This window comes from Falco punctatus (assembly GCF_963210335.1).
Source record: "Falco punctatus genome assembly, chromosome: 6".
Classification (NCBI taxonomy): domain Eukaryota; kingdom Metazoa; phylum Chordata; class Aves; order Falconiformes; family Falconidae; genus Falco; species Falco punctatus.
Genome location: NC_137585.1, coordinates 47,424,739 through 47,450,902, shown reverse-complemented (window position 1 = coordinate 47,450,902; position 26,164 = coordinate 47,424,739). Strand labels below are relative to the sequence as shown.

Genomic DNA, 26,164 nt, shown 5'->3' with positions numbered 1-26,164 from the left:
GTGTAAAAGAGAAGTAGATCCTGTGACATCAATTTATTTTTGTTAAATGGTGAGTCACTCAGAGTAGCCACTAGACTGTTGACAATGGCTGCTTGCCACTCTGGAGTGGTGACACTGATGAGGTATAGACATTCAAACCAGTGGTTCTACAGCAAGAGCTTTTGGCCTTCCTTGGCTGAAAGGATGGGAACCTCCTCTGTTCCCACTGATGAGGGCCACGGGATTTCTTGTAATTTTACTCTTAATTTTGAGCTGTTCTAGGAGAAGCCTTTATAGGGCCACGGGATTTCTTCTAATTTTACTCTTAATTTTGAGCTGTTCTAGGAGAAGCCTTTATAACTTCATGTGGAAACGGCATGAAATAATGTGGTTTTGAGCGTTGTATACAACGCAAAGCTGAAGTCCAGGACTGGTTAGGACTGGAGTGCCTCCAGGAGGGGAAGTTCAAAATGAAACTCATCAGGCGAAACTCAGAGAAACGAAGCATGAAGTCATTTGACTTAAACTACAAAACAGTCACATTTTGCTGTGACACTGAGAACTTACTTGTCAGTGGAATAGTTATGTGTCCCAACAGTGAAAGTATGGTCTCACAGGGTGTGATATGTTTTGTGGCTGAATGATGTGTTTAAACATGTGACATGAGCAACCTATGTTCACTTCAGATTACAAGCCACAAATCTTGTTTTTGTAACAAGTTTATCGCTATTGAGAAGAGTCTAAACCAATTAAGCAGATGTATATGACGTGGGCCAGCTCATCCTGTGGAAGTTTGTAAGACAACTGGAGCTTTACACAGAGCAAACTACAGTCATAGCATCTAATGTTCTACAAGTTTTATGTCATTAGTCATCAGCGTTAACTATTTAAATTTTGAACACTTATTGTTCCTGACTTTTGGGGAACGACCTCTGTCTCTCGGGCAGTTTTAAATGCCAAAGTTCCTAAGAATACGACATATGTAAGGAATACATACAGATGACACACAGAAGTCTTAAAGTTTGCATGACTCCAGAAACAGGAAAAAAAGTAAGTCTAGCTGAGCCTTAAAACAGAACAAACAGATTCCTTTCGTGGAAGTGAATAGCTTGGCAATGACATGAGAAAAGTCCAAGACAAAGTGGATATTTTTAGAAGTCTCTGTGCAAGGTATCATGCTCCTGGTCATGATCATCTTGGCAGCAACAGGAAATGGGAGGAAGTGAGCTGTGACTAACACTCCCATCATTTGTTTCTCATATTCATAATTTGATTTTTTTTTCTTCTCTTTTTTTTGGGGTCAGATTAGTTTTCAGCTGGATGAATTCATTGTTTTGCTGACCGCAGAGCTCCTCAAGTCCTATTGTCAACATAGCAGAAGTATGATGAAAATGATGCTGGTGAACAGGGTGTGGAACAACTAATTCAGGTCGTCACTGGTCCAGGCACTGTATAAGCACGCAGTAAAACAATCCTTGCCCCAGAAAGCTTATAATCTAACATTAAGAAATTGAAGCATGGATGGGTGAAGCAAAATATGAGTATAGATGTGGAAGCAAATGAAATTATGGCACAGAGCTTCTCTGCATTATTGTACTCCAAACAGAGATATAAAACAAAACAGAAGAGGTGAAAGGGAGTAAAAAGGGATTACAGCAATGCCACCATTTTACTGCTTTTACTAAACAGAAAACTTTGAAATCTTTAAACAGATCTCTCACAAGACAATTATGAATTAAACCATGCAAAATGAGCAATTTTGACACGAGAGCAATGGAATTTTTCTTGGTTACTACTTTTGCCCTCATCCCATCTGTGCTGAAGTTTCCTTAATTCATCATCCTGTATGCACGTTGCACAGGCTGCTGTTCCATCACAAGAGGGGGCTGTTTTCTAATGTGATTGAAAACGCTTCAGTTCGGATTTAATAAATTCCACCAGAAAGCAAAAAAGCAGGAAACTGATGTTTATAATTCCTGCTTTTTTTTTTTTCCTTATCTGTCGTACAAGATGTTGTCACTTCAATTCAGGTTATCAGAAAAATAATTATAGGCGATTTGGTGCTCATAACTGGAAAGGCTAGAGGAGAAATGAATTATATGACTTTGCAAATGTCACAAATCATACTCCAATAGTGAAAAAAATCAAATAGATGAAGTTATATCACTGGTTTAATTGAGAACAGAAAAGTTAGCTCCATCTAACCCTCTTCATTTAGATCAGACAAGAGCCCTGTGCAGTGCTGTGTCACATAGTCAGAGCTTCCTGATCAGTGTTAATGGTGCTTCCTCAACTTTTTTTTCAAAAGGATTTCAAAAACTTTGTTCATGCAGCATTATGGAAATAACAACATGGTCCTCCTTCATGTTGCATTGTGCATCGTTCTGAATTACACAGATTTTTACCTAACCAACAACCCAACTTCATCATCTGCAGAAGATAGTACAATTCACTTGATTGATTTCTCTATGTTAATACATGACTGGCTGTAAACCCTGATGTAGTCAATGGGAAATAACTGCCTTTATCGAGTATGGCCTTGCAGCATTAGACCAGACCAGATTTAAACCCATCAGCGTTATTCATTCTGAATTGTTTTAGACCTTGCCTTTTTTTAGGGTTTTGTTCCTATGATTTATCTCTGAAGGTAAGATGACTGTTGCTTTCACAAGGTTTGCAGTTTCAAGCCATAAATACTTACCCGGTTAACGTAATCTTGGAATAGGTGCTATTACTGTGATACCGAGTCAGTATTGCCAGCTTTTTGAGACAGTGCTCTCTCTTCTAATTTGGTTGTTCAGTAAAATTGAATAATCTATTGCAAGAGGAAAGCTTGAGAGTAAGTACTAATTAACAGTAACTAGCACTGTGTGATTGATATGGATGAAGAGATCTTTTTTTTCTGATAAACATGGAGGTGCCAGTGGATATGAAGAGTATATTAGCAGCTGTTTTATGAAAATAAAATATATTAATTACTCACAAAATTACATCTTATCTTTCACAGCGTTTCATCTACCAGAGCTGCTTTCCATGCTGCTTATGAGCTCTCCCTTCTAAGCTATTCAAATGCATCAGTACCCTTCAAACGCTTACCAAATTCACCCTATTGATGCCGAGAGCCAAAAAGGGGAAAATCTAGCCAGTAGAGAGGATACACCAGAGCGTGTGCACACGACCTCTCCTCTGTCATCATCTTGTAGGGATTGAATAGCCAACTTAAATAAGAGGTTAGCATGTGCTGAGAACTCACAAGCAGGATAGCAAAACCACATCTTCTCAAAAGCACCCAGTAGGACCACTATGAAGCCATCATTGCAAGTAAAGAAACCTTAGTTAAAAAAAAAAACCCCAAACCCAACAACAACAAACAAACCAGACCTGCAAGGAGGATGCAAATGACATTACCACAGACCATCCTTTGGCAGTGGCCTAAGTGCCTGCAGTCAGGAGGAAAGTGTGGTCTGGCACACAGCAGCAGCATCTGCACTGCCTTGAGCTAATCTTCATAGGTTGAGTCTAAATAAGTTTTTGGCCTGGAGAAGCACACTTATGCAGAAGAAAACTTCTTCATTATGAAGAAGAAAAACTCCCCTGTCATCTGCTCTTGTTTTCATGGGTATAAATTAACTCTGTAGAAACAATTTAAACACTTTTATCAACTTCATTTGTAATTCAGGAACCTGGCACTGGCTAACTTGGCATGGCAGATTGTGCAGGACTGTATGGGAACAGAAAAGCTCTTTCCTATACTCTTCAACTTAAAGCAGTCCTAATTTCTAAATGTTTTGGGCAGCGTGCCAGTTTGTGGTTGAGTCATAGGATGGTAAGTGTCTCCTTCCATGTGGAGGCACATGACCATTTGGAGGGTTAGACATGTTGGACTCAGCAGTAAAGATAATTTCATTTTGTTTCTCTGCACACACCCCAACACAATGTGGGTTTGAAGCATCACTGTTACTGAGCACTAATAATCAAATAATAAAAGCCAAAAGCAATGGAAGTCACTAGGCATCTGCTCTGGTGCCAAATCTTGCCTTTGGCTGCAGGAGTCTGTTGTCCAAATGAATGAGAACTTTGTATCCCACATTCAAGGGCAAAAGGTGGCCTCTTGCCAATGCTTTGAAATTGGGGCTATTTCTTTTTTTCCTTGGATCTCACTGTACTTCAGTACCTGTAACTCATCCATGAAAAACAACAGTATATTTCACAGTGTCAGGTGTCCTGCTGCCAACTGAAAATCTGGGTCCAGATTCTTTCCCTTTCTGTCCATATCAGATAGTATCTTATCCCTCAATACTGAATTAGTAGAACTGCTCTGTAGAATAAAATGATGAAATAAAAATCTGTGTTTCTTCCTGATCACTCAAAACCAGTGTCCTTAGGAAAACAAGCTATAAATGCTCACTGAGAAAACACTCAGTATCCCAGCACTGTTTTTAAAAAATATCATACTGCTCAATAACAGGGAGAATTTGCTTTCAAAATAACAGAAAGAAACTAAGCATTAAATTACTAGGATGTCAGCCTTTCACAGAATGAGTCAATCAGTCACAACATGGTATATGCATAGTGAAGCATCAAATAAAATGAGTAAGTGGCACAAGCTCTCGTTAACACTAAATAAAATGTCTGTATTTCTCATAAATTCTCAGTATTGGAGTGAATAGGAGAGGATTTCAGTCTCAGGAGCACCTAATAAAAGAATTTCCATAACACCTTATGGAGAAAGACCATCAGGCACAAAGGCAGTCACTGAGATGCACCAGGACTTGAGCAATACACTAAGCTAAGAAATAAAAATACACCTCATCAGCATGAGAATAAAAATGAATGCTGCTAATGCTCAAAGGTCATCATCACCAGATCTTTGGCTTCTTTATCAGGAAAAAACAAACAAAACCCCACAAAAATCTCTTCCATGCAATCTGACTGGGGAAGGTATAAATATTAATAGATGACAGCAGCTTTAAAGTGGACATGGTGACAGGTGACAGAAGTCCGGATAGCTTGTGACTTTCAGGCAGGATCCCCATGATCCTTCCTGATTTTATGGGTGCAGACATCAAGGCTAGACAACAGGACTTACGTGACATTCACACATTTGTCTACACCTAAAGATATGTGGACAGAAGTTCTGACTAACAGCAATAATTTATGGCTGATGGCCTTACAGTGTTTAGGACCTCACTAGGAGCCATGAATAATTCTGATGCTTCTTCTTCATTTATTACCTATAAATTTAATTTCTAAATTCTCACTCAACAATCATTGCATTTCCTCTGCTGGTCTCTATTTCTGCAGGGTGTTTCAGTTCACTGCATTTAGTCTTTAGTTTTTCAGTGAAGTGTATGTAAAAAAAAAAAAAAATCCCCGTTTCCAAATTTATGTGTAACTTTCTTGGGATTTCTTCTTTGACTTCGGTTTAATGTCTTCTGGCCAGTCTTACCTCTTACACCAGTCTATAATATGATACTGGCCAGCTGCAGATTTTGGTAGCATTGGTCCTTAACTGGGCAAGGCTGGAAGAGACTTCTAAAGTTTCTACCCTACTAGCATGGTTGGTACAGGCTATTATTCCATGTGGAGCCCTATGACATGCAGGAGTGTGAACTGCATATTTAATATTTTTGAAAGCTGTATGGGTAAGCAATGATAACAGAAGAATTTGGATGCCTTTCTTTCATTTTATTTAAGTTCAAGACATCTGAAAATGACCAGATTTAAACCACAAAGGCATTTTTGAAAGAATGCAGCTGGCAGCAAGTAAGCTGGATAATGCATTATCCTCCTGTAATATAAGGAGGGAAAAATTCTAGCAGCAGTATTTCCTCTTATGTCCCCGGCTTGATCCTGGCTTGAGGGAAGATGTTTTAGAGAGCCTTTTCCAAGAGCTAAAAGATATAGATATATATCACACTAAAAAAGTTACTGTGTTTCATTTCTTGGGAGCTATTCAGCTCAAGTTTTGGTCTGATCCAGAACTCATTTTTAATTTACCTGGGAGGCTTTTTTCCCCACAGAAAACAAGGATTGCAGGAAGTCTTCCTGTGGAGTAAATAATACCACATTTGAAATCATTGCTTGTCTTGAAATTTTCTCCTGCACAAAATGCTATTTTTTAAATCTGCTTCAGGACAGTTAAATAAGATTACTGCAGGTTACAATGTCATATTCCAGATAGTTGTGTTATGATATGAAATGCTATCTTTAAGTCTAGCACTCAAAAAAAAAAAATTGCATCTCATCTGGACTCAATAGTTGCAGAGAATTAACAGGGTATTTTAAAATTTCGACTAAGGAAAAAAAACATTGGTATGACATAATGGCTTATTTAATGTTCTGGATCAAAGTATTTCCTGCTTCTATTTTTTATGAAACAGTTGACACCTTCAAGAAAAAGGTTGATACTCACTGTATAGATTACAAGAAAAAGGTTGATACTCACTGTATAGATTAGAGAAGCTTTCAGTAATCATGTATTCATATGGATTCATTTCTCTAAGACCTATTTTAATCAAAAATTTAGGTTATAATCCAATAGGAAATTTTTTAATGAAGACATTTGGATCCATGACAACTCATTACAGTTTCCAGGAAATATGTCTGGCCTTCTTGGCATACTGCATACTTCTCTGCCTGCAGAATCTGGACCAGAAACTATCCATACCACTGTGGAAGTCACCATTTCCAGTCCATCGAACAATAGCCTCTTATGATAAAACAAAATAAAATATAAAAACCTACAAAATATAAACCTAGAAATGAGTGTATTAAGCCAAACTAAATACATACCTTCAGCAACTGAGTTATTCTCAAGTTCCCTAACTCCTTTTCATATATTTATATAAAAATATATAAGTATTGGCCTAATTTTGCATACATCAGTAGTACCTTCATGTAACTGATTCTAAGAGTTTCAGAACTGAGTTCAAGCCCATTTCTATGACTAGTATTGACATTTAATGTTCTCCTGTCTCTTCCTCTTCTGACCTTTAGAAAGGAAGGCCAGAAGCCAGAATCTGTAGATAGACTCTCCGATTCAGAATTGTTGTTACATTTGAATTTAGTGAGGATTGGGTAAAGTCTGCTGGTCAATACAGAAAAAGGCAAAACACTCAGTGTTGCATCAGTGGAGCACAAAGAATATATAACAATGCAAAACTTTTCTTTGCCTGCTTTAAGGAACAAGCAATATCCAGCCCTGTTTGGCTTTTTCATAATTATTAAGATTTATGTGTAGAACCAGTAGAGTTTATCATAGCCTGTGAGCCTTTGATGGACCTTAAGAAGCAGAAAACATACTGTGAACATGCCATGTTTATAATTCACCTATGCACCTTGTGCAGCGTGACTCAATTTTGCCAAACTGACCCTAAGAGTAGGTGGTTCCCTTCAGTCATCCCCAGTAACATCCTAAAATCTTTTTTTCTTTCCTTCTTATAGTGATTGCCTTTGAAAACATAAATAATTGATATTTTGTGTGAATAATTTGAAATGGTGGTATTTCTTCCTCATCACTTTTCATGCTTATTGTTGGAGCCTTGCACTGGGTTTATTTGATATAGTGTTGTTCAAAATACTTGCAATGTATTTATAAATAAACCTTTACCTTATGACCTTTAGACTCAAGGCTGAGTTAGATTTGTTCTAGTTAATATAAAGAACAGCAATCAGATAAACCTGTTTCAGTGCTAATAAACAATTTTACTAGCTTTCCAAGGGCAAAATACTGACACAGAAATGCCATGGTGTGGTTTGTTTTTTCCTTGTTAAACAAGATACTTACCACTGTTGCGAATTCTTTCTTCTAAAAGGACAGTGTGTCCTGTAGGAAGTTTTCTACTGAAGATCTCAGCCGAACGGAGGAACATGGCTTCTACTGCTGAGCCCTTCAACAAAGCAATCTGATCTTCATGATCAAGGGTTTGGAAGCCTTGGGAGATGGTAGAGATAAGTAAGGCAGCAACAGAAAAGTCCCCGCTACTTTCTGTCCTGAAGTTCTTGCATGTGAGGTGCTACACATCTGTGTAAGCTTTGTGTTGTCAGTAGGGGTGCCAAGTACTGCAGAAATTGAAACCCAGATTCCAGAAAATGACACATATTTGGACCTCACCAAAGTTTATGAGAATTAGACTTGTGTTTCAGTGTTCGTGGTACTTTAGGAGGAACATGATAAGGAAATTCTAGTGGCGTAGCATAACCAATAGTGGGGATTTTGTCTAGCCTGGTGCTGCACCCTAACATTTCCACCAGAGCTCTCTATACTCTCCTACTGCCATGCTGCTTTCAGCCCTTTCCATACTTTGATGGCAAAAATCAGCATTTGAAGCATCTAATTTTAAATATTTCACCTTACCTTTGAACCAATATACTATTTTACATAGAGCTTCCTGCTGTGTTTTAAATATGCATTTCTCTTTTTGGAGCAGAAAGACTCTAGAACCCACTGAAGATATCAGGAGAAATTTGCTAACTTGTGTGAATACACAGCTGCTCCTCTGAAGAAGAACGGGGAGCTGAAGATAATGGCAAACTCTCCTCCTGCTTGCCAATGCAGGTACCCACCTTATACCACCCCCACCCACCCACCCACCCCGATATTCTGTGAGGAAGCACAGAAAAAGATAATGAAATGAAAAGGTGACAAATCCTGCCAGACATACTCTAAGTCAACACTGAAAATAGTAGATTATTCAATTAAAAAGCTCCTCTTTTCTTCCTTTCCTACAAGACAGTATCCCAGTTAGCATAAAAAAATACAGCTGCAGTGCTAGGCTTTGAACCAAGTCTGTAACACACAGAGGAAGGGTCAATATGATGGGATTGCCAAGAAAATGTTTTCATACACTTAAGTGTTACAATTCACCTTCCTTAATTACAAGGAACCTGTATCGTGCCCAGTGTTTGCTCTTGATGTAACACCAACTTGGGAATTGAAAAAAATAGTAATGATACGCTCAGATTTTCAGTGCTTTTCCATAACACTCCATGCAAGCACCATAAATACTGGTGCCACCAACTAGGCAAAGTCCTTGGTTAGGACTCACAATTCAGTGGATATCATGACCTAGAGGCTTTGCTAGAAAGGCAGCAAAGTGAGTGGAGCGGAGCAGCAAGGGTTAGTGGTAATTTAGAGGCAGACTATTTGGCATTGAAGTGATATACGAAAATAAAATCTCTCTAGAGACACACAACCCCTTTCTCTGAGCATTTTGTTTGTTTGTCAATAGGTAAAGAGCGCTACATCTCAGAGTGGCAGTGTTTGAATTATTCAACGTATTATTCCTCTGAGTACAAAGCTCCTTCTCTTTCGAGAGTGTCTGGAGAACACACATGTGTCAGAAGAGGCAGCATTTTTATACAGTCTTCAAAATATACACAACAACCACCAAATGGCAACTGAAAGGCATGTGAACTTTGCAATAACAAAATTTGCCCAATGCAGTAGATATACCTGGTAGTTTTTTAGTGAATTCCACAAGAACTTGCACATGGCTGGTAGCCATTTCTGTTAAAATCAGAAAATTTCCTTCAGCACTGAATTCCTCGTGTAACTGTTAAAAATCAAATCAAACAAAATATGTTAATATTGTCACTTTGCATTTAAAAGCATAAAATACAAGAATTATCAGACTAGATCAGGAAAGAGGTCCATCTAATGCTGTAATTTGTCTCCAGTGGTTGTCAAAAAAAGGTATTTTGGAAGGCAAAGTAAGAAACAAGAGAAGTGGCGAGTGTCCTTTCCTCTGGAATATCTGTCTCACTTTCAGTGTTGTGTCTAACAATCTATGATTTAGGCACTTTCTGAGATAGAAGTTCTATGTGTACCATAATAATTAACCAAAAGCCTTATTATCCATTAATTTGCCTATTCCTTTTTTTAACATATTTTTGGTTTTGACCTCCTCAACCTCCCATGCAAATAAGTTCCACAAGTTAGTCATGGGTTATTCAACCCTCCTACTGCAAGTGTCTTCCTTTTAGTTGTCAAAGTTGATGACTTAGGAGATAATTTTCTACAGTCATTTCAGTTTTGTGGTTTTTAAAGATCAAACATGACAGTTTTGTTAAAAAACATAATCTCTCTTAAATCCTTTTTTCCTCTTCAACCTTTTTCCATCCTCCCACGAAAGCCAGGAGTTCCTAAAGGGGAAAAAATAATTTCTAGAAAGTAGAGGAAAAGGAAAGAAGAGGAGATGAAACAAAAAAACAAGCCTAGAAAATGTTGGGAAGTTGGATTAAAAAAAAATGAAATAGTTCCAAGCTTCCAGGCTGGTGTTTTTATAGAAAAGAAGCTTGGCTGCAGGTCAGACTCAAATCACTGCCTGTACTGACAATGTCAAAATCACAGCTCAAACCAGCAAAGGTTTGATAAACCTTTAAGGTAAAGGATAGATTTGAGCATAAAAGTGTATTGCCAGAGTTGAAACCTTTTCCCTAGCATTGGTGTTTGATAAACAAAGGCGTGGTCTGACTGTTGACTGAATGGGAGGGATTCTGCCCCACTTGAAGCATGTTTTAACTGTAAGCTTTTACCCATAGTTTGCTCTACTGTTTACTACACCTACTTATACTGAGTACAAATATTTTCTGCCATGTAATTCTCAGCTTCGTTGTGTGCATCTCACAAATGAATTCATCAGTGTACTTACTAGTTTTTTTGACACCTCCTGTGGTATTTGTTGCTTACTGTATGAATCCATGATGTAATCTAGAAGGTTCTGCTGTTCTGGGGTAAATTCTACTCTCTCCTATACTGGCAAAAAAAAAAAAAGCCCATCATGAAATGCAGTCATAGAAATGATCTAGCATTTCTTGCTTTAAGCAAAAGCTATACATTATTTCTCACACTTGGAGATCAATCAGACAAGAGTTTTGCTGGTCACTGAGATTTCTATAGAAGTCTACAGAAGAGAGGTGCATAATGCTTCTAAACTGCATGACTTTGTGTAGTTTATTACTAGAAATAAGGAAATGTTTAGCAAATAACTTTAATATCACACCTCACCATACGTGATATATACGTGAGATATGTCTCACAGAAAAAATACTTTATGGGTTTTATAGGTGCTTTATTGAGTTTTGACTAAAAATATCAGAACTACTTCTATAGTCAAGGTATTTCCTTGACTTGGTGGGAGATGGAGTTTTAATTAATACAGACAGATCCAGAGAGTTTACAAGTACTCTGTATTTACTGTACTAGCCACATTTAGCTCAAACATCACCACTGCTGTACGAGCTATTACAAGAGTTGCCTTACCCTATATATTTTAGTTGTAGACGTCACTTGTTTCATGTCATGGCCTTCATTATCTTCATTGACCGTCTCATCTGGGAGCTGTTTCACATTTTTCCTTAGCCTTTTTGACTTGCATTGTATTTCTGTTAGCAGACCTAGAACACATAATACAACAGATAGCAACTGGTTTTATATATGCATTAGGCACTGAATAGGTACGTAAACATGCCCATGAATGCCCTTTACACTAACAAACCCACTTACCTGTGCAGATCATTTCCTGATCATGTCATTATCTTTGGATATGAGTCTAATGAGACACACTAAGTACACACTAACGAGCAGTCTCACCAGCAGGAGCCCATCTGCAGAGCAAAACAGTTGGTTCTGGTGACCCAGCATCCACACAGTATGCATGTCAGCGTTCTTACTTTGGACCAGTTCTGATCTGGTCTTACAGACAGAAAACCCATTAGTGATGGTAGTCTGCTGGAGTGTGTCTTGGTTTAGTTTCATCCGAAAGAAAACCCCTTCATGTGCTCCAAGACCCAGACCAAAGCACAATAAATGGGAACAACTGGAAGACTGTCATCAAAAGCGTGATCCTCATCCGATCCACAACAGTAATCAAGGTGCACCTGTTCTTACACAAAGGGCACTGGCTGTTCTCAATAGTCCTTCAGGCAATAGTATGGCAGTAATGCAGAATCTTCGCACAGAAAGCCCACTCAGAAGAGAGGACTCCAGGGCTTTAGCCATTACAGTGTCATGATATGGATAGACCAACTGCTGAAAATGCAGGCTCAGAATTAATTCAGGCTGGCAAATGTACCTTTAAAATATATTTATTTTAAATGTTACCTGGTTGGTCTTGCTATTTTGCATTTTATTGTATTAGAGGACTGAAAAAAGCCCTGGTTTTATTGTAGAGTTTCACTCGCCCTAATGAAAGGATTTTTGCATTTGGGGGTGTGGGGGGTGTTCTAGACTACATTTCAGTACTTTGAACCAGGGAGCATTCTTGTGTGGATGTCATAAAAACTAGCAATTTGCTTGTGCTAACAAAAGAAAGGGACAATAGGTACCCTATACTACCTGTGGAAGACAGCCAGAAAGCACAAATGAAAAAGTAAACATCTAAGTACCCATCTAAAAATAAACGTATCATCACAGGGCTTTTTTGCTTCTTTATCATTTGTTCTTTTTTTTTTTTTTTTTTTTTTAGCTTCTTTAAGTATCCTTCTCATTCTTCACCTTTGAAACTATGGAGCAGGAAAAGAGGCTCATTCAGTGAGTATATGATGGTGGAGGAAGATACCATGAAAACAGTGAATATCATTGTGAATGTTTTTAATTTCCTGTTTAAGCACTATATAAAATAACCTACCTGAACTGCTGAGAGAAGAGGAAATTTGCATGACTAAAATAAGACCTGCAAATAATACCTTGAAAGGGGGGAATAGGAACGATGGAGATAATAATTGGTATCGAGCCATGTAATTTCTGCTGCCATTCAGCATCATAGATTTCTTTTTCTAAATTATTCAGTGCATCTTTTGGCAGTGTTAATGGGCTTGTACTGTTTTCTACCAGCTTAGGGTCCGGTCTACTACCTTCCTAGGAAAAATCTGGTTGACAATTGCCTTAAGCAGTAAGACAGATTTTTCTCACGCCTCCTGCTACTGAGTAGTACCTCGACATCTTATTCCAGCTCCATTTTAGTTAGCTGAAAAACTGATGTGAGAGACAGGACTTTGCTTTTTACCTCAGAGATAGCTAGGTTTCGATGGGTATTAAATGGGTTTTGCCTTCCAGGAAGAGTGGCAGAACCTGGGTCTTCCCTAGGTAGATATTTCACCCAAGAAACTTGAAGTTTGTATCAAAATGACAACAAATGACTGAAACTGATGGTTAGTAATTTTGATCTGTCTGTGGATTGTGTATAAAGGGCAGGAGTAGGATTGTTGTGTAGCCATGCCATAAATATTTATAAGGCTTTACCTCCTTGTGTAGAAGGAGAGAAGAATCCACAGAGCTTGCAATTACAATCCTACAAAATGAGTAGGTGAAACAAAGATCAAGGCAACCTTTTATTTCCTAGCATATTTTTTTTCTGAACAAATGCTCTATATTACTAGAAGCTTTGTGTTTTACTGTCCTGAATTGCCTTGAACTAAAAGCAATTATACAGCATACTCCTACTTAAAAGCCATTAAACTGTACCTTGCCAAACATCCTCATTGCAGTGCATTAGAACATGCTTATGGTTAAGTCATGAGCAACACGAGCTGCCCAGTGTTTCCGTTGCAGAGAGAGAGAATCAGATGGCAGTAGCACTCACTGGCTTTTATTTCACATATGCCAGTTTGTGAAAACGATAGGCCAGCTTAAAAGTTTCATGTGAGCCCAGTCAGTATTACTTACACTGACCTATTTTTGGGGGTTTTTTGGGTGATTGGTTGTTTTTTGTTGTACTGAGTCACTCAGGCTATTTTGAACCCTCAAAATTTTGGAACAATGTATCTGGAATCACCATCACAGGCGAGCTGTTATCCTCTGACACTTACAGACACATTGAGTGCTGTCATCACAGTGGTGGCGTCTGCTCATATATTTACGTATTGCATGAGAATATGTCATATCTCGGGATCTTTGTAGCCTGTTCAATTTGCAGAATGAAAGATTAATTACATTATGCTGGCAATGCATTCCAGATATTGATGGAGCTTATTGTTTCTCACAAAACCAACAGTTAATATAGCATCTTCTGATCAGATTGAGGGATAGAAGTATATTAAAAATTCCAAGTAGATTAATTTCCTGTATGAACCTAAATTGGTTTCACACATATGTGTATGCTAAAATGATTGGAGCCATCAAGAAAAATAAATTGTAGCTCGGTTCGTGGAAGGCAGAAGAGCAGATGTTTACAGATGGTTTTCAGGAGCAAGCTTGCAAAAATAATGGATCTAACAACATTTTCTGTCAAAATGGAATTTTAAATGTGTTTAAAGTTGCCCTCCAATATACCTGTTATTCTAAGTTATGCAATGTGAAGCTCAATGAAGTTTATATGCTGTCGGTCTGAATAGAAAATTCACTTTAATATGACATATTATAAAGTCTATCAGATTTATTTCTGGATACAGTTCTACCTATATGCCTGTATGCAAGGCAGGAAAATCTATAGTGCCACAAGAAGAGCTTATGAGACTATAATAAAGGGCTAGCCCTTAGCAGGCTTTGTGTGATTGCTGGGTGAGGTCTGGGAACATACACTTGGCAAGTCCACTGAAACTTCCTGCTAGCAGCAGTCCTCCTCTTTTCTTGAAAATGACATTGTTTGAATGCCAAAATTTGGACTTGGCTAACAATAACTTGACAGGGAGAGCCCCAGAAAGAGTAGCTAAGGGAAGCACCAGGACTTTCCTGCTCTGGCTCCCACAACACTGCAAACTCCTTGCTCCTGGGGAATCTCCCATAGACTCACTTCCCCTGATGCCTGCTTTTCCTTTCTGTTCAAGCAGACTAATGGCTGTCATCTAGTGCAGGACAGCCCTTCCTTAACATTTGCTCAACTCTTACACCTTTGTGCCCCGACCGCCAACTAAATCCCATTGCTTGTAAGTGCACATTTGCCTTTTTCAACAGGATTTGATACACAGACGCAGCAGCATCTTTCATGCACCTTCCACCTGCCAGATGATATCTTTCATAGATTTATTATTAAAACCAGCCTAACTGAATAAATACAGTATTTGAGGCACACTGACTATATGATGCAAATACCTGTATACATACATTCAGCCAACATGCCCATTTGCTTGCATTTCCTTAGACGGCACTCCTGGCATTTTCTTCTCATGTACATGTCCATCTCACAGTTGCCTCCATTTTTACACTTGTACACTGCGTTTTTTGTGATGCTTCTTCTGAAGAACCCTGCACAACACAACAGCGACACAGATAAAAGAAAACTCTCAAAGCAGCAAAGCAATCAAGTTGAAGAGCACCTCTGTCTTCATTGGGTTTTCTGAATGACACATTTTCTACTGCACTGTTTCTTTCAGTGCTTAGATTGCTATATTCCTTATATTTATGTTGACAACAGTATCAAAGTCATATAATTTAATAAATCAACATGATAAATGATGGGCCCAAACATTAGGCATTAGCCCAAGGTAAGGTCCTAGAACTGTGGATGTTGAGAAAAATCAGGCCCAAATCTGAAACCTGGCAGAAGCAGGGTGAACACCAGCACTCGAGCTGTAGGGTGATATCATATAAACAGCTGGTGAAAAAAACATGAATCTGTTAAGTCTCTTGAGGTACAGGATGTGCAGAAAGAGAGCTGAGTAACTCGTCACCATTCCCTCAGTTCCTGGGAGCCGCAGAAGCTCCACATACTGGTCTGCTTGCCCACCCCCAAGTTTAATAAGAAAGCTACATTGTACCCACCTGTTGTACATGTGGCCTCCTTCGCTGTTTACAAGATACTCCAGCCTCATTCACTAAATATTATCCACCTGATGAGTTAAGGAGTCACCTAATTTCACCTACACAGGCAGTTCTACTGGTAACATTACTAAAGTCACTCCAAAACTACAGAGTGGCAACTGCAAACAGCTACTGATACAAGAAATTGAGAAGACCTTTGCTCAGTCTGTCCAAATCTCCTATTTGGCTGCTGCCTAGCACACCTCTGAGTGGCACCGTGGGCAAACGTGGCATGCTCAAGATATTAAATGCAATTGAATAAGGGTCATCACAAAACAACAGAGTTGTTGCTGCCAATGATGACTTGAATATTTCCTGAATTTTTAGTGTGACTTACTGTGCCATCACAATCTTCTCACGTTGTCCTTGATATGGCAGAGACTAGCATCAGCTACAGAGGGAATCAGTTCTCCTCCACATCCAACAGCAGGTTTCTGAAATAGACTCCTGGAAGCTCCTGCTGGCACATCACTGACTTATGGTGCATTTCCAACTAGAGCTATGTGTAAATTTACATTAATCAGAGCTATTTACAAAGCTTTTGCTTTCTTATTGCCACTGGCTGGCACAGTAAAACCACCATCGTTTTCCAGCCTGGCATTTTGATGGACTAAGAGAGGCACCAGATATGACCCAGTCTTCCATACTCAAATCACAAGGCAGATGTGAATATGAATTTTTGTCAGTTGCAGGATTTTTCTGTGTGTTTTCAGAATGTGTTCAGCTAAGATACTGTCCCCCTGAATCTAGGCAGGATAACAGATGACGTGATGATTTTGCCATTGGCCCATGTTTTTATAATTGCATAATCTCTCCCAAGCACCAATGTGTAGCTACCAGTAAAACAATTCCGCTATCTGGTAACAAAAAGTCTGGCATTTCTCTGAATCTGCTGTAATTCCTGCTTGAAATCTGTTCCATGCTGTCTGTTTTATTGGCTGCTTTTCAGATAAATACAGTTGACTGGCATCAGTCTCTTTTGAAATGCAGATTGCTTAGAACCTCCAGCAGCCCCAGGCATTATTTCTATTCATCATTCACATGATGTTTAATACATTACCATTTACTGGCCAGGGAAGGGAGAATAAGGCCTGGATTTGAGCGGTTATGTTTTCAGTGTCAGTTAAAGGCAACTGCATCTGCTTTACGTAATTTATGAATTTTATTTGTTAAATTTGAATCTTGTAAATTGTAACACATATTAATGAGTAGTAGATGTTGAAAAGCTCTGCACAAATATTTATAACATTATAAGTCCAATTGATGACTTCATAACTCACCCTACCCACAAGGTGTGCATTCGCTTTTTCATGGAGAAACAAAGAAAAAGAGCTTTAGTAAATAATTCTTCTAAAGTATGTAAAAATATGAAAGAAAAATGCAAAAATATGGATGCAAAATCTAGGAACCAAAAAAATTCAAGCAGTCAAATATTTTCTGTTAATAACAAAGTGTTTGAATGAGTGAAATGATGTGAAATAAAAAGTGAAATAATTTTTTTTGAAAAGTAGTTTTAATCCTATTCTTGCTTCAGTTTTATCATGAAGTGTCTCTTGAATCATTGTCTTCTTCAACAGACTTCATGATTAATTTTGAAATTAGCTTTGCAGTATGAATGGAATTTCTGTATATATTATTCACTAATAATTCAAAATGAACTTAAACTGCCTGAAATATTTTATATGTAACCTTCTATACCAGAAGTTTTACAAAAATTCAGAGGTAAATCAGAAATGTCATCTATTAAACTAATGAAGGGGTAGCCCCAAAAGCTAAAGTTTTTTTGGCACAGTCTAACTTCTATCAGATCTTGCCAAATTACAAAAAGCTGAGAATGTTGAATTTGCTTTGTTCTCTAAGCTAGTCATGAATATGATTAATTATGGCTAGAGCTGCTCAGATATTACTGATGCTGATTTTTCTTATAGAAATTATGAAAGTTGAAGGAGGACAGCTGTTAAAAGCGTAGATGAAGGCTCTGTAAATATCTCTGCCTGCCATCCTGATGGCCAACTGCTTTGAGTTTTTCAGTTAAAAAGTTTTTGAAATACACAATTGCTAACAAAGCACCTGCTCTGCTCTGTCAGACTATCAAGACGTGCTCCAGCATTCCCTCCCCCCACACCCACGTGGTGGGTGTCAGTGTGAGGAGAAGGTTAAAGCGGGACCCTTCTTTCCTTCTTTGCAAGAAGTATTCTCAGTCTGGCATGAGATACATCAATTACAGGAGTGGTTTGAAGGCTGGAAAAAAATTAATGCTACTAGCCTGCGCAGAGGGAATTCACAACTAACTTTTCCCCCAGCAGAATTTATTCTTTGGCTTTATTGAACAAGTGCAATACTATGTCACATTTGTGCTGCGACTTTTGAAAATGGCCCTTAAAGCCCAGTATCGCTATACAAGCTGAGGCTATACCAAAAAATCTTCTATGTCTGTCTGCAGAGGTTGTCTCAGAAATGCCCTCTACAGCATCGGGTTTTAAAGCACAGTATACTGCTCCCTATACTGTAACAATTCCTGAACTGTCTCATTCTTTATGAACAGCAATTGTGATGTTATTATTGTTAATCAAGGCAGCACTTTCTAAAGTGATATATTTGAGGTGAGAGAAACCTCAAGGAAGCTATTATTATTATTATTATTTTTAATAATACCACAGGCAAATGTTGTATGAGAGAAAATGCTTTGTTTAATCTGCTTTTGCATAATATGTAAAATATTAATGAATTATTTCATACTTATTTGTTAATGAATGGTAATGTATTAAAAAAAATATACATAGAAGTGTATACTCCTGCTCATATGTTTAGATTAATATTCTCAGGAGGAATGATAAGTAAGATCTTAATATTTTTCCTTCTGCCCAAGAAAGAAAACCAAAAAGAATAGAGGGTGTCACTGAATGCATTACCCAAGAAAGAAATGACAAAAAAATAAATAACATATTCATCCCAGGGGACTGAATCTCATAAAAATATGTGCAAATCCTCCCCCTTTGGATAAGAATGTCCACGGCATCAATGGAGCTGGGGTGCTGCAAGGTGAGCACTAGTCCTGCAGAAAGGGATCTGCATATTATTTTGGACACACATTGAGCATGGATTAACAGTCTTGTTGCCAAAAAGAAGAGCTAATCTCATACTTGGTTGTGAGACGTGAAGTAATTCTACTGCACTAAGAGCATAACTGAAGTTCTGAGCTCAGTTTTGGTCACTATGCTTTAAGGGTAATGTATACTCAAGTGAAAAATACCACAGATACACATAAACGATTAGAGGTCTAGAAAACATAGTATCCCCTTCACATTGTCAAACAGAATTGCTATCCTCAGCACATCTTTTTACTGAATCAGCTGGTATTTTAATCACCTCTGAAGTTTATTGTGGAAACAGAATGCATTACCTTTAAATAATTCAATTTTTATGATGTTTGATCAAGGGTACTATTCTTCGTAATTGATGTTGCAGTCATGAAACAGAGCAAAAACATAAAATAAATTGTCCCAATAAAGCAGTAAAATAATGGTTACATAGAGTGATTCAAACTGGATCAACAGAGAGATGAACATGTATTTCCTTTCACCATGGTTTCAACCTGAGTATTTACCTGGTGGTTTTAACCTCTCTCCCAGAAACATTCTTGACAAATTCCATAGTTCATAATTGGAAGTCTTTGAAAAATTGCTAAGAAATTTAATAATGAAATTAAGAAAGAGTAGTAATAGCTTCTTAACAGAGTAACTGTGTCATTACTTGGAATCTTCACACTAAATTTGAATTTAATCTGGTTTATAATGACAATATTCATATGAGTTAATTCATGTTTTTTGACTTTGAGACTATTCATACAGACGGCAGAAAGAAACAAACCTCATATTTATTGGAATTATTGAGAAGGACTATATGACCCTTGACTCTATTTGTCTTTAGAGTGGTTGACCAGTGTGGTCTTCTGTGCCCTCAGAGATGAATTTGTAATAGATAAAGCAAAAGCCCCAGATTAGTTCAAAGGCTACTTTCAGTGACCGTGAGTTCCACATTAAGGTATTTTAGTGCTTCAGTAATGTCTGTGCTTTAGCCTTTATCCATAGAAGAGAAATGATAATGAAATATTTATTCACAGAATAGAATGAAAAACTGGGCCATTATTTTTCTTTCTATAATGTACCTCAGTTCTGTCATAGGGTAACCTTCTTTAGGTATAATAGTTATTCCATCAGCATAACCTTCTGTGCTAAAATATCTGGCAAGCACGTTTCCAATAATGGCAATGATTTTCTGTATCCCATTTATCGTGACACCAACTTGTGAATACTGTTCTTTTAAGAAGCCAGGTACCATCTGTTTCCTCAAGAAGCTCCCTCCCTAGGGATAGAGGCTATTCCTAGAAGTCTAGAATTATACATTCTTTCATTTCACAAACCTGAACACAACACACCTACCGTGACCTTTGGGAGCTGAGAAAAAAAGATTCCCTGGGAGCAGCCTGCAGACGGAGCTGGCAGCTTTCGCTCGCAGTGCGCGCTGCAGGAGGCACCTGGGCTGGCTTGCAGCCGATCTCTAGGGCAGCCTGACCCCCAGGGGCTCCGTGGGTCTGGTGCCTTCCAGTGCTGGTTTTGGCTGGGATAGTGTTAACTTCCTTCACAGCAGCTACTATGGGACTGTTTTGGATTTGTGCTGGAAACAGTGCTGACACACAGGGATGTTTTAGTTGCTGCTGAGCAGGGCTTACACAGAGCCCAGGCCTGTTCTGCCTCTCACCCCACCCCACCCGCCAGCAGCTGGGGGGCACAAGAAGCTGGGAGGGGGCACAGCCGGGACTGCCGACCCCAACTGGCCAAAGGGATATTCCATACTCTATGATGTCATGCTCAGCATATAGAGCTGGGGGAAGAAGGGAGGATGTTCACAGTATTGGCATTTGTCTTTCCAAGTAACCATTACGCATGATGGAGCCCTGCTGTCCTGGAGATGGCTGGACACCTGCCTGCCCATGGGAAGTGGTGAATGGATTCCTTGTTTTGCTTTGCTTGCATGCACAGCTGTTGCTTTACTTACTAAACTGTCTTTATCTCAGCCCATGAATTTTCTCACTTTTATTACTCTTCTGATTCTTTCCCCAATCCCACCAGGGGGAGTGAGCATGGTGCTTAGTTGCCAGCTGGGGTTAAACCACACAACTTCCACAGGCAGAGACTGGCACAAACAGCCTCCAAGCAGAGGCAGGCTGCCAGGCCCCCACATGGAAGCTGTTCAGCTTACCAAGAGCTAATGGTGGCTCAAGAGCCATAGGTTGACTGACTGTGCTCTATAAATAACAGGACAACACTGCAAGATGCTGCCAATCTGTCTTGGGGAAAAATACAGAACCGTGTACGCTAGAACCAAATGTAAATCGCTAAAATGCTTAATGGCTCAGATACAATTAATAGGAAAAAAAATATTCAGAAACTGCTGTGCTTATTAGGTGAATTGTATTCCGTAATTGATTTCATCCTACCTTTGCATCCTTCGCAAGTAAGCGCATTGTAGTGGTACCCAGAGGCTTTGTCACCACAGACCACACAGAGCTCTTCTCCTTTCACTCTTCCCATGGAGTGACTGAGTCTAGGCTTTTTGGCTGCAGGGATGTCTGTTATCTCCATCTCCCTTGTGAAAAAGGTCTCTGAGGGTATTCTTCTGAGCTCGTACATCCCGGGGGAATACCATTCCTCATGCTGTGGAGGGTAGAAGCCTACGTTGGAGTAGTAAGGTGGTGATGAAATCTGAGGCTGAACTTGGGGAAATGGCACACTGTTGTACTGTGCGTAAGGTGACACATCTGCCTCTTGCACTGGAGAATTCATTGGCTCTGAAAGGACACCTGGAAAATGATAACACAAGAAACAATTTCTATTACTACCGTGAAACTTCAGTTATCAGAGAGGTTTCCACCTCCAGACATCTATCTTAAAAACAAGGCATAATTATAAAGATTGCGTTATCTGAGCTCAGATTTGCTACGGTCCTGGTGTTACACAAACACGTTACAAGATATTTTAAAAGTAACATAACCAATTTTCAGCCACTCCTTTAATATTGGTGGTAATGTCTAGCACTAGCACTTACATTAAAAAAATCTTGAAAAATACCATGGAGCTAATCATATAAATGTTCAGTTTACAAGGAAGAACAATCCACACTGCAGAGAAGCTAGCAACCCAAAATAGGTCTCACAGCAGAATAAAAAAAAACTAAACAAACCCCAGAATTCCTATGGCATTGGTGAAAGTTAGATCATGACTCAATCATTACACTAATTTCTATTTGATTCTGAATGAATACACCATGATAGGGAAAAACTGCACCGGGGAAAGATGACAAGAAGTGAAGCTTCAGGAAGAGCCTGAAAGGTGAAAATGAGGTTACCATGAAAGAATACGGAAGATAGCCCTAATATAACTGGTCAAACAGGTCCTTCTGACCATCCAGCCTCCAGTGGCCACCCAGCCAGCATCTGCAGCCTGGTTCCCAGCCCTTATAAATGTGTGCCACTCTGTGCAGTTGTGCGGTTCTCATATGAAGCACCTCTGTAAGCCAGCACTGTTCACCATAGAGCCAACAACGAACCTGGCAGCGCTGCAAGGAATGGCAACCTTTCCTGTTGGTATCAACCCAGTACTTTAACTTTTCCCATTAAATAGCAGGTTTTAAAATGCAAACAAGTCTCATTTTTTTTTCTGTACTACAACATCTAGCAGTCCCTGGTGTAATTAAAATCAAGCCCATGTCAAACAGCTGAAAAGCGTAATTTAAAAATTATTTACAAACTACTTCCTATTTGCTGTTGGAGAGAGCCACATCATGAAAACACTGACACAATTCCTTCATTAGTTTCAAGAAGAGAACCTGAGAAAAACAGCGTGTATTTCCAGGATGATGCTGACTCCTGTTGGGGTCAAAAACAGCACTTACATGGAAATCACAGGTTAATGTTTGTTGGTGACCATTATTTAAAAGTACTTCAGAAGCACTCTAAAAACTTTTTTGCTAACATCATATTGGTTCCCTGGCAAGTCTTCCACACTTCAGAAAAATCAGAAACAATGAAGAAATGCTAACAGTTAAGAGGAGGGAACATCTGTACTGACAAAGATAATTAAAATCTATAGCAGCGGATTCTTCCCTCTCTTTTGTCTCACTTCAGTTGGTGCCAGAAGCTAATCTCTTAATTTCACCTACTTTTTCACTTTCAAGGTCTCACACTCTTACTTTACAGCCTTCTGCCCTTCCTACTTTACCGTGCCGCAAAAGACATACAAGTGTTTCGAGTGTGTGTGGTTGCTGTATTGTCCACAGCCCGTCTTTGCCAATAGCAAATGTTGAGGTCCCAGTTCAAGAATAAGCAGCAAGACCTATGTCTGTAAAAACATGACACAAAACCAAATGAGAATGATGGTGCCACTTATTATTAATACTAAATTTAATTATGGTTGCATTTAGTTGCTCCAGCAGAGGCCAGGGACCTGACTACTACACTAGCATAAGCAGAGTAGCAGAAGGCCCTCCCCAAACCTGTTTATGCCCTTTAAATAAACAGCATAGACATACAGAGACCTGAGACAAAAGAGAGGCATCTGGGGACTCTGTGGAAGAGCCTGGAAGTGAATTTACAGCTTCATACACAGAATGCAAACTGTCACTGATACCTGTCAGCTGCAGCAGTGACAAAGCACGCAAAGGGTGAAGACAGCAATTATTTGATGCTGACCTTTATTGTTTGCTGCAGGTTTAATGATCGAGTGCCCTTTTTTTAATTATATCTATGGTTTGTTGAGACTGCTGGTCATTAAGACTGGGCAAGGTAATTCAGGTACAAAAACTGGTGTTAATTGTGAGATACACAATCATTTTACAAATCATTCAGTCTCTCTTTGGAAAGGAATCTATTCACTATGGAGACCTAAAGCTGTCATTTGATAGTTAGCAATCACTGAGTTAAGTTTGCTAAGGGAAAATGGCACGATCCCAAAATGAAAAGAAAGAAACTCCAGATTTTTAACTTCATGCCATCCAAGGAAATTCCACGAAAGCTCTATACCAGCCTCCTGAACCACTTGGGTCTCTGAAAGAGCAAGAAGAGAAGGCAACACTTCTTCCACAGTAAAAAAATAATCACAGAGCTTGTTAAAAAACTCAGGGCTGCTAAAGAACTGCAACACATCTTGAGATAATATTGGGTGTCTATTTAAACTACTGTAGATCCATTTGGGTTACAGATGATTAGAAACACCTTCACAACCCTTAATTCTACTCTGCTTCTGGAGGAAACCAAAAAATGGGAGTCTTAATGTATGAAGTTAAATAGGGGGGGAGGGGGGGGAAACAACCAACCTATATTGCCTTCTTTTTCCTTCTGTGTAAGGCACACAGTTAACTAATTCCACTAAATTGAGTCCATGCTCACAGCAGCGGAAGGAAAAATTAAGAACAGGCAGGGTCAAGACAGACTGAGAGAACATGGTCTTGTTTTATGTAAAACAGATTTATAGATAAAACTCCTGGAAGTGCTTGGATACTAGTTATGGAGACCAGACTGATTTTTAAGGATAATTAGGTTGTAACTATGTAGGTTTGCCCACTTTACCTTAAAGAGCATTTTTCTCTTTTTTGGTGTTTGGTGTTTTTTTTTTAAGTAGACCTGTTTGAGGGGCTTTGTGTGTATCTGTATTTCATCCTTAGAAATCAGCCAGCTTGGGCTGACTCAGTGAGACACCATTCTCTACTCAGATCAGATCAAAACCAGTTGTCAAATTCATTTTTTTCTACGAAATTGTCAATGAGTCTAGACTTAAACATTGCTGGAAATGCTCTGCTTCAAAGCATTAATGATCTAAAAATAATTGTTTAAAACTGTACAGGTGTTCAAAAGAGGTGATCTCAAAATGAAACTGTTTCATTTTTTTAGTTGAAATGCCCTTTTACTCTGAAATATTTTCTTAAAAAAATGAAACAAACTATGAAGTTGAAATAGAAACTAGATGCCTTGAAATTATTGGGACAAAGTATTTCTATGACCTGATCGAAAAAACATGGTCTGACCTTTGTTTCCAAGCTCTCTGTGTGCCTGAGGCTTCCAACAAAAGCTGAAGGGGTCTGTTTTCAGAAGTGTATGTTGCACTACTGTGTCCTGTACGATGTTTGAAAACCACACTGATTTTTGGAACTATGCTTTGCAAAGTACACGCAAGTTCAGACCAAACAGTAAATAGTTTCTTATCATAAAAGAAAACTAATCTTATCTTTCCAACCGGAATGTACATATGCTTTTATCCAGATATATATTAGTAGAAGTCAGAGCTGGGCTGGTCTCATGCCATTGTAAAGCACGAGCCAGCCCACTGAAATCCCAGGATTTGCAGTGGCATATGCAGTGAAAGTGAAATCAGAAACAACCTCACTGGAATACAGCAATATTTTATGTTTGTGTGGCCTTAATTATTTTGAAATGTTTATCTGGTTTTCGTTCCAGAGACATACCTTCTACATTTTTAAAGAAAGACTACTTAAGCACACACAAATATGATGTTACTTATAGCTGTACACCTTCTAGATTATGTCTTGCAAATAAAAGTTTTTCAATGAAAAACATGTTATAGAAATCTGGAAAGCTTACTAATATCAAAATGAAACCTTCACATGGATGTGGTCATCATTTACATATATTTTTCCACAATAACATTTGTAACAAACTCACCAGGGAGTTTTGCTTTTGTTCCTTCAAATTTTACACAGAATATTTTACATAAAACTTGAAAAAATATTTTATGTAGGCTTAACCACTCATAGAAATGAAAGGGAATTTTCCTTGCTGGAACTGAAGAAAGTGGTTTCAGTTTGCAGAATTATACCAAGGTTATATGCAGATGGAAGTTGTTTTTATTCAGAATATTACAGAAATTACAATCAGATCAGATTTTAATGTAAAATTTATTGTTGCACTAAGCTAAATGTAATTGAAGAGAAATAAATCTGAGCAGGTTTAAAATATGAACCTGTGGCTCTCCATAGGATATTCATGAAAGAACTTGAAGAAATAAGAACAAGATTCAGGATTAAATAATTTGGAAGCCATAGCATAACCATTAATGAAATCCTCTTTTAATTCCAAACAAATTCTTTGCAGATCTTCAAAGATCACTTGGTTTAAACAACCTCCTAGCACTCTACAGTTTCAGGCTAGAATGCAAAAAGACGACGGCAAACACATCCAAGCGAGAACACAACAATATCCTACCTTAGGCTGTCTTCAGTCTGACCATTTCTTGAAGAAAAATACTCTCTTTAAGGTACCTTTAGTTCTCCTTTCCCTGTCTTTTTCTTTTCCCCTCCCTTATATAAATAAAACTTCTTAATTCTGCTTTGTTCGTATCCCGTTGACTTCTGTACTATGAGAACTTTCTT

At 38.5% G+C, this 26,164-nt stretch overlaps 1 protein-coding gene across 1 annotated transcript in view; it reads right to left on the bottom strand.

Moving 5' to 3' along the window:
* NR1H4 (nuclear receptor subfamily 1 group H member 4) overlaps positions 1 to 26,164 on the bottom strand; it is a gene marked incomplete at its 5' end in the record, with an annotated part of 38,633 nt that overhangs the window by 6,885 nt on the left and 5,584 nt on the right. Inside the window, 6 exons of the mRNA XM_080394175.1 lie at positions 7,769 to 7,915; positions 9,437 to 9,536; positions 10,635 to 10,733; positions 11,246 to 11,379; positions 15,026 to 15,166; positions 21,222 to 21,584. Coding sequence (XP_080250301.1) covers positions 7,769 to 7,915; positions 9,437 to 9,536; positions 10,635 to 10,733; positions 11,246 to 11,379; positions 15,026 to 15,166; positions 21,222 to 21,584 — 984 coding nt within the window. The remainder of the gene's footprint in view (positions 1 to 7,768; positions 7,916 to 9,436; positions 9,537 to 10,634; positions 10,734 to 11,245; positions 11,380 to 15,025; positions 15,167 to 21,221; positions 21,585 to 26,164) is intronic.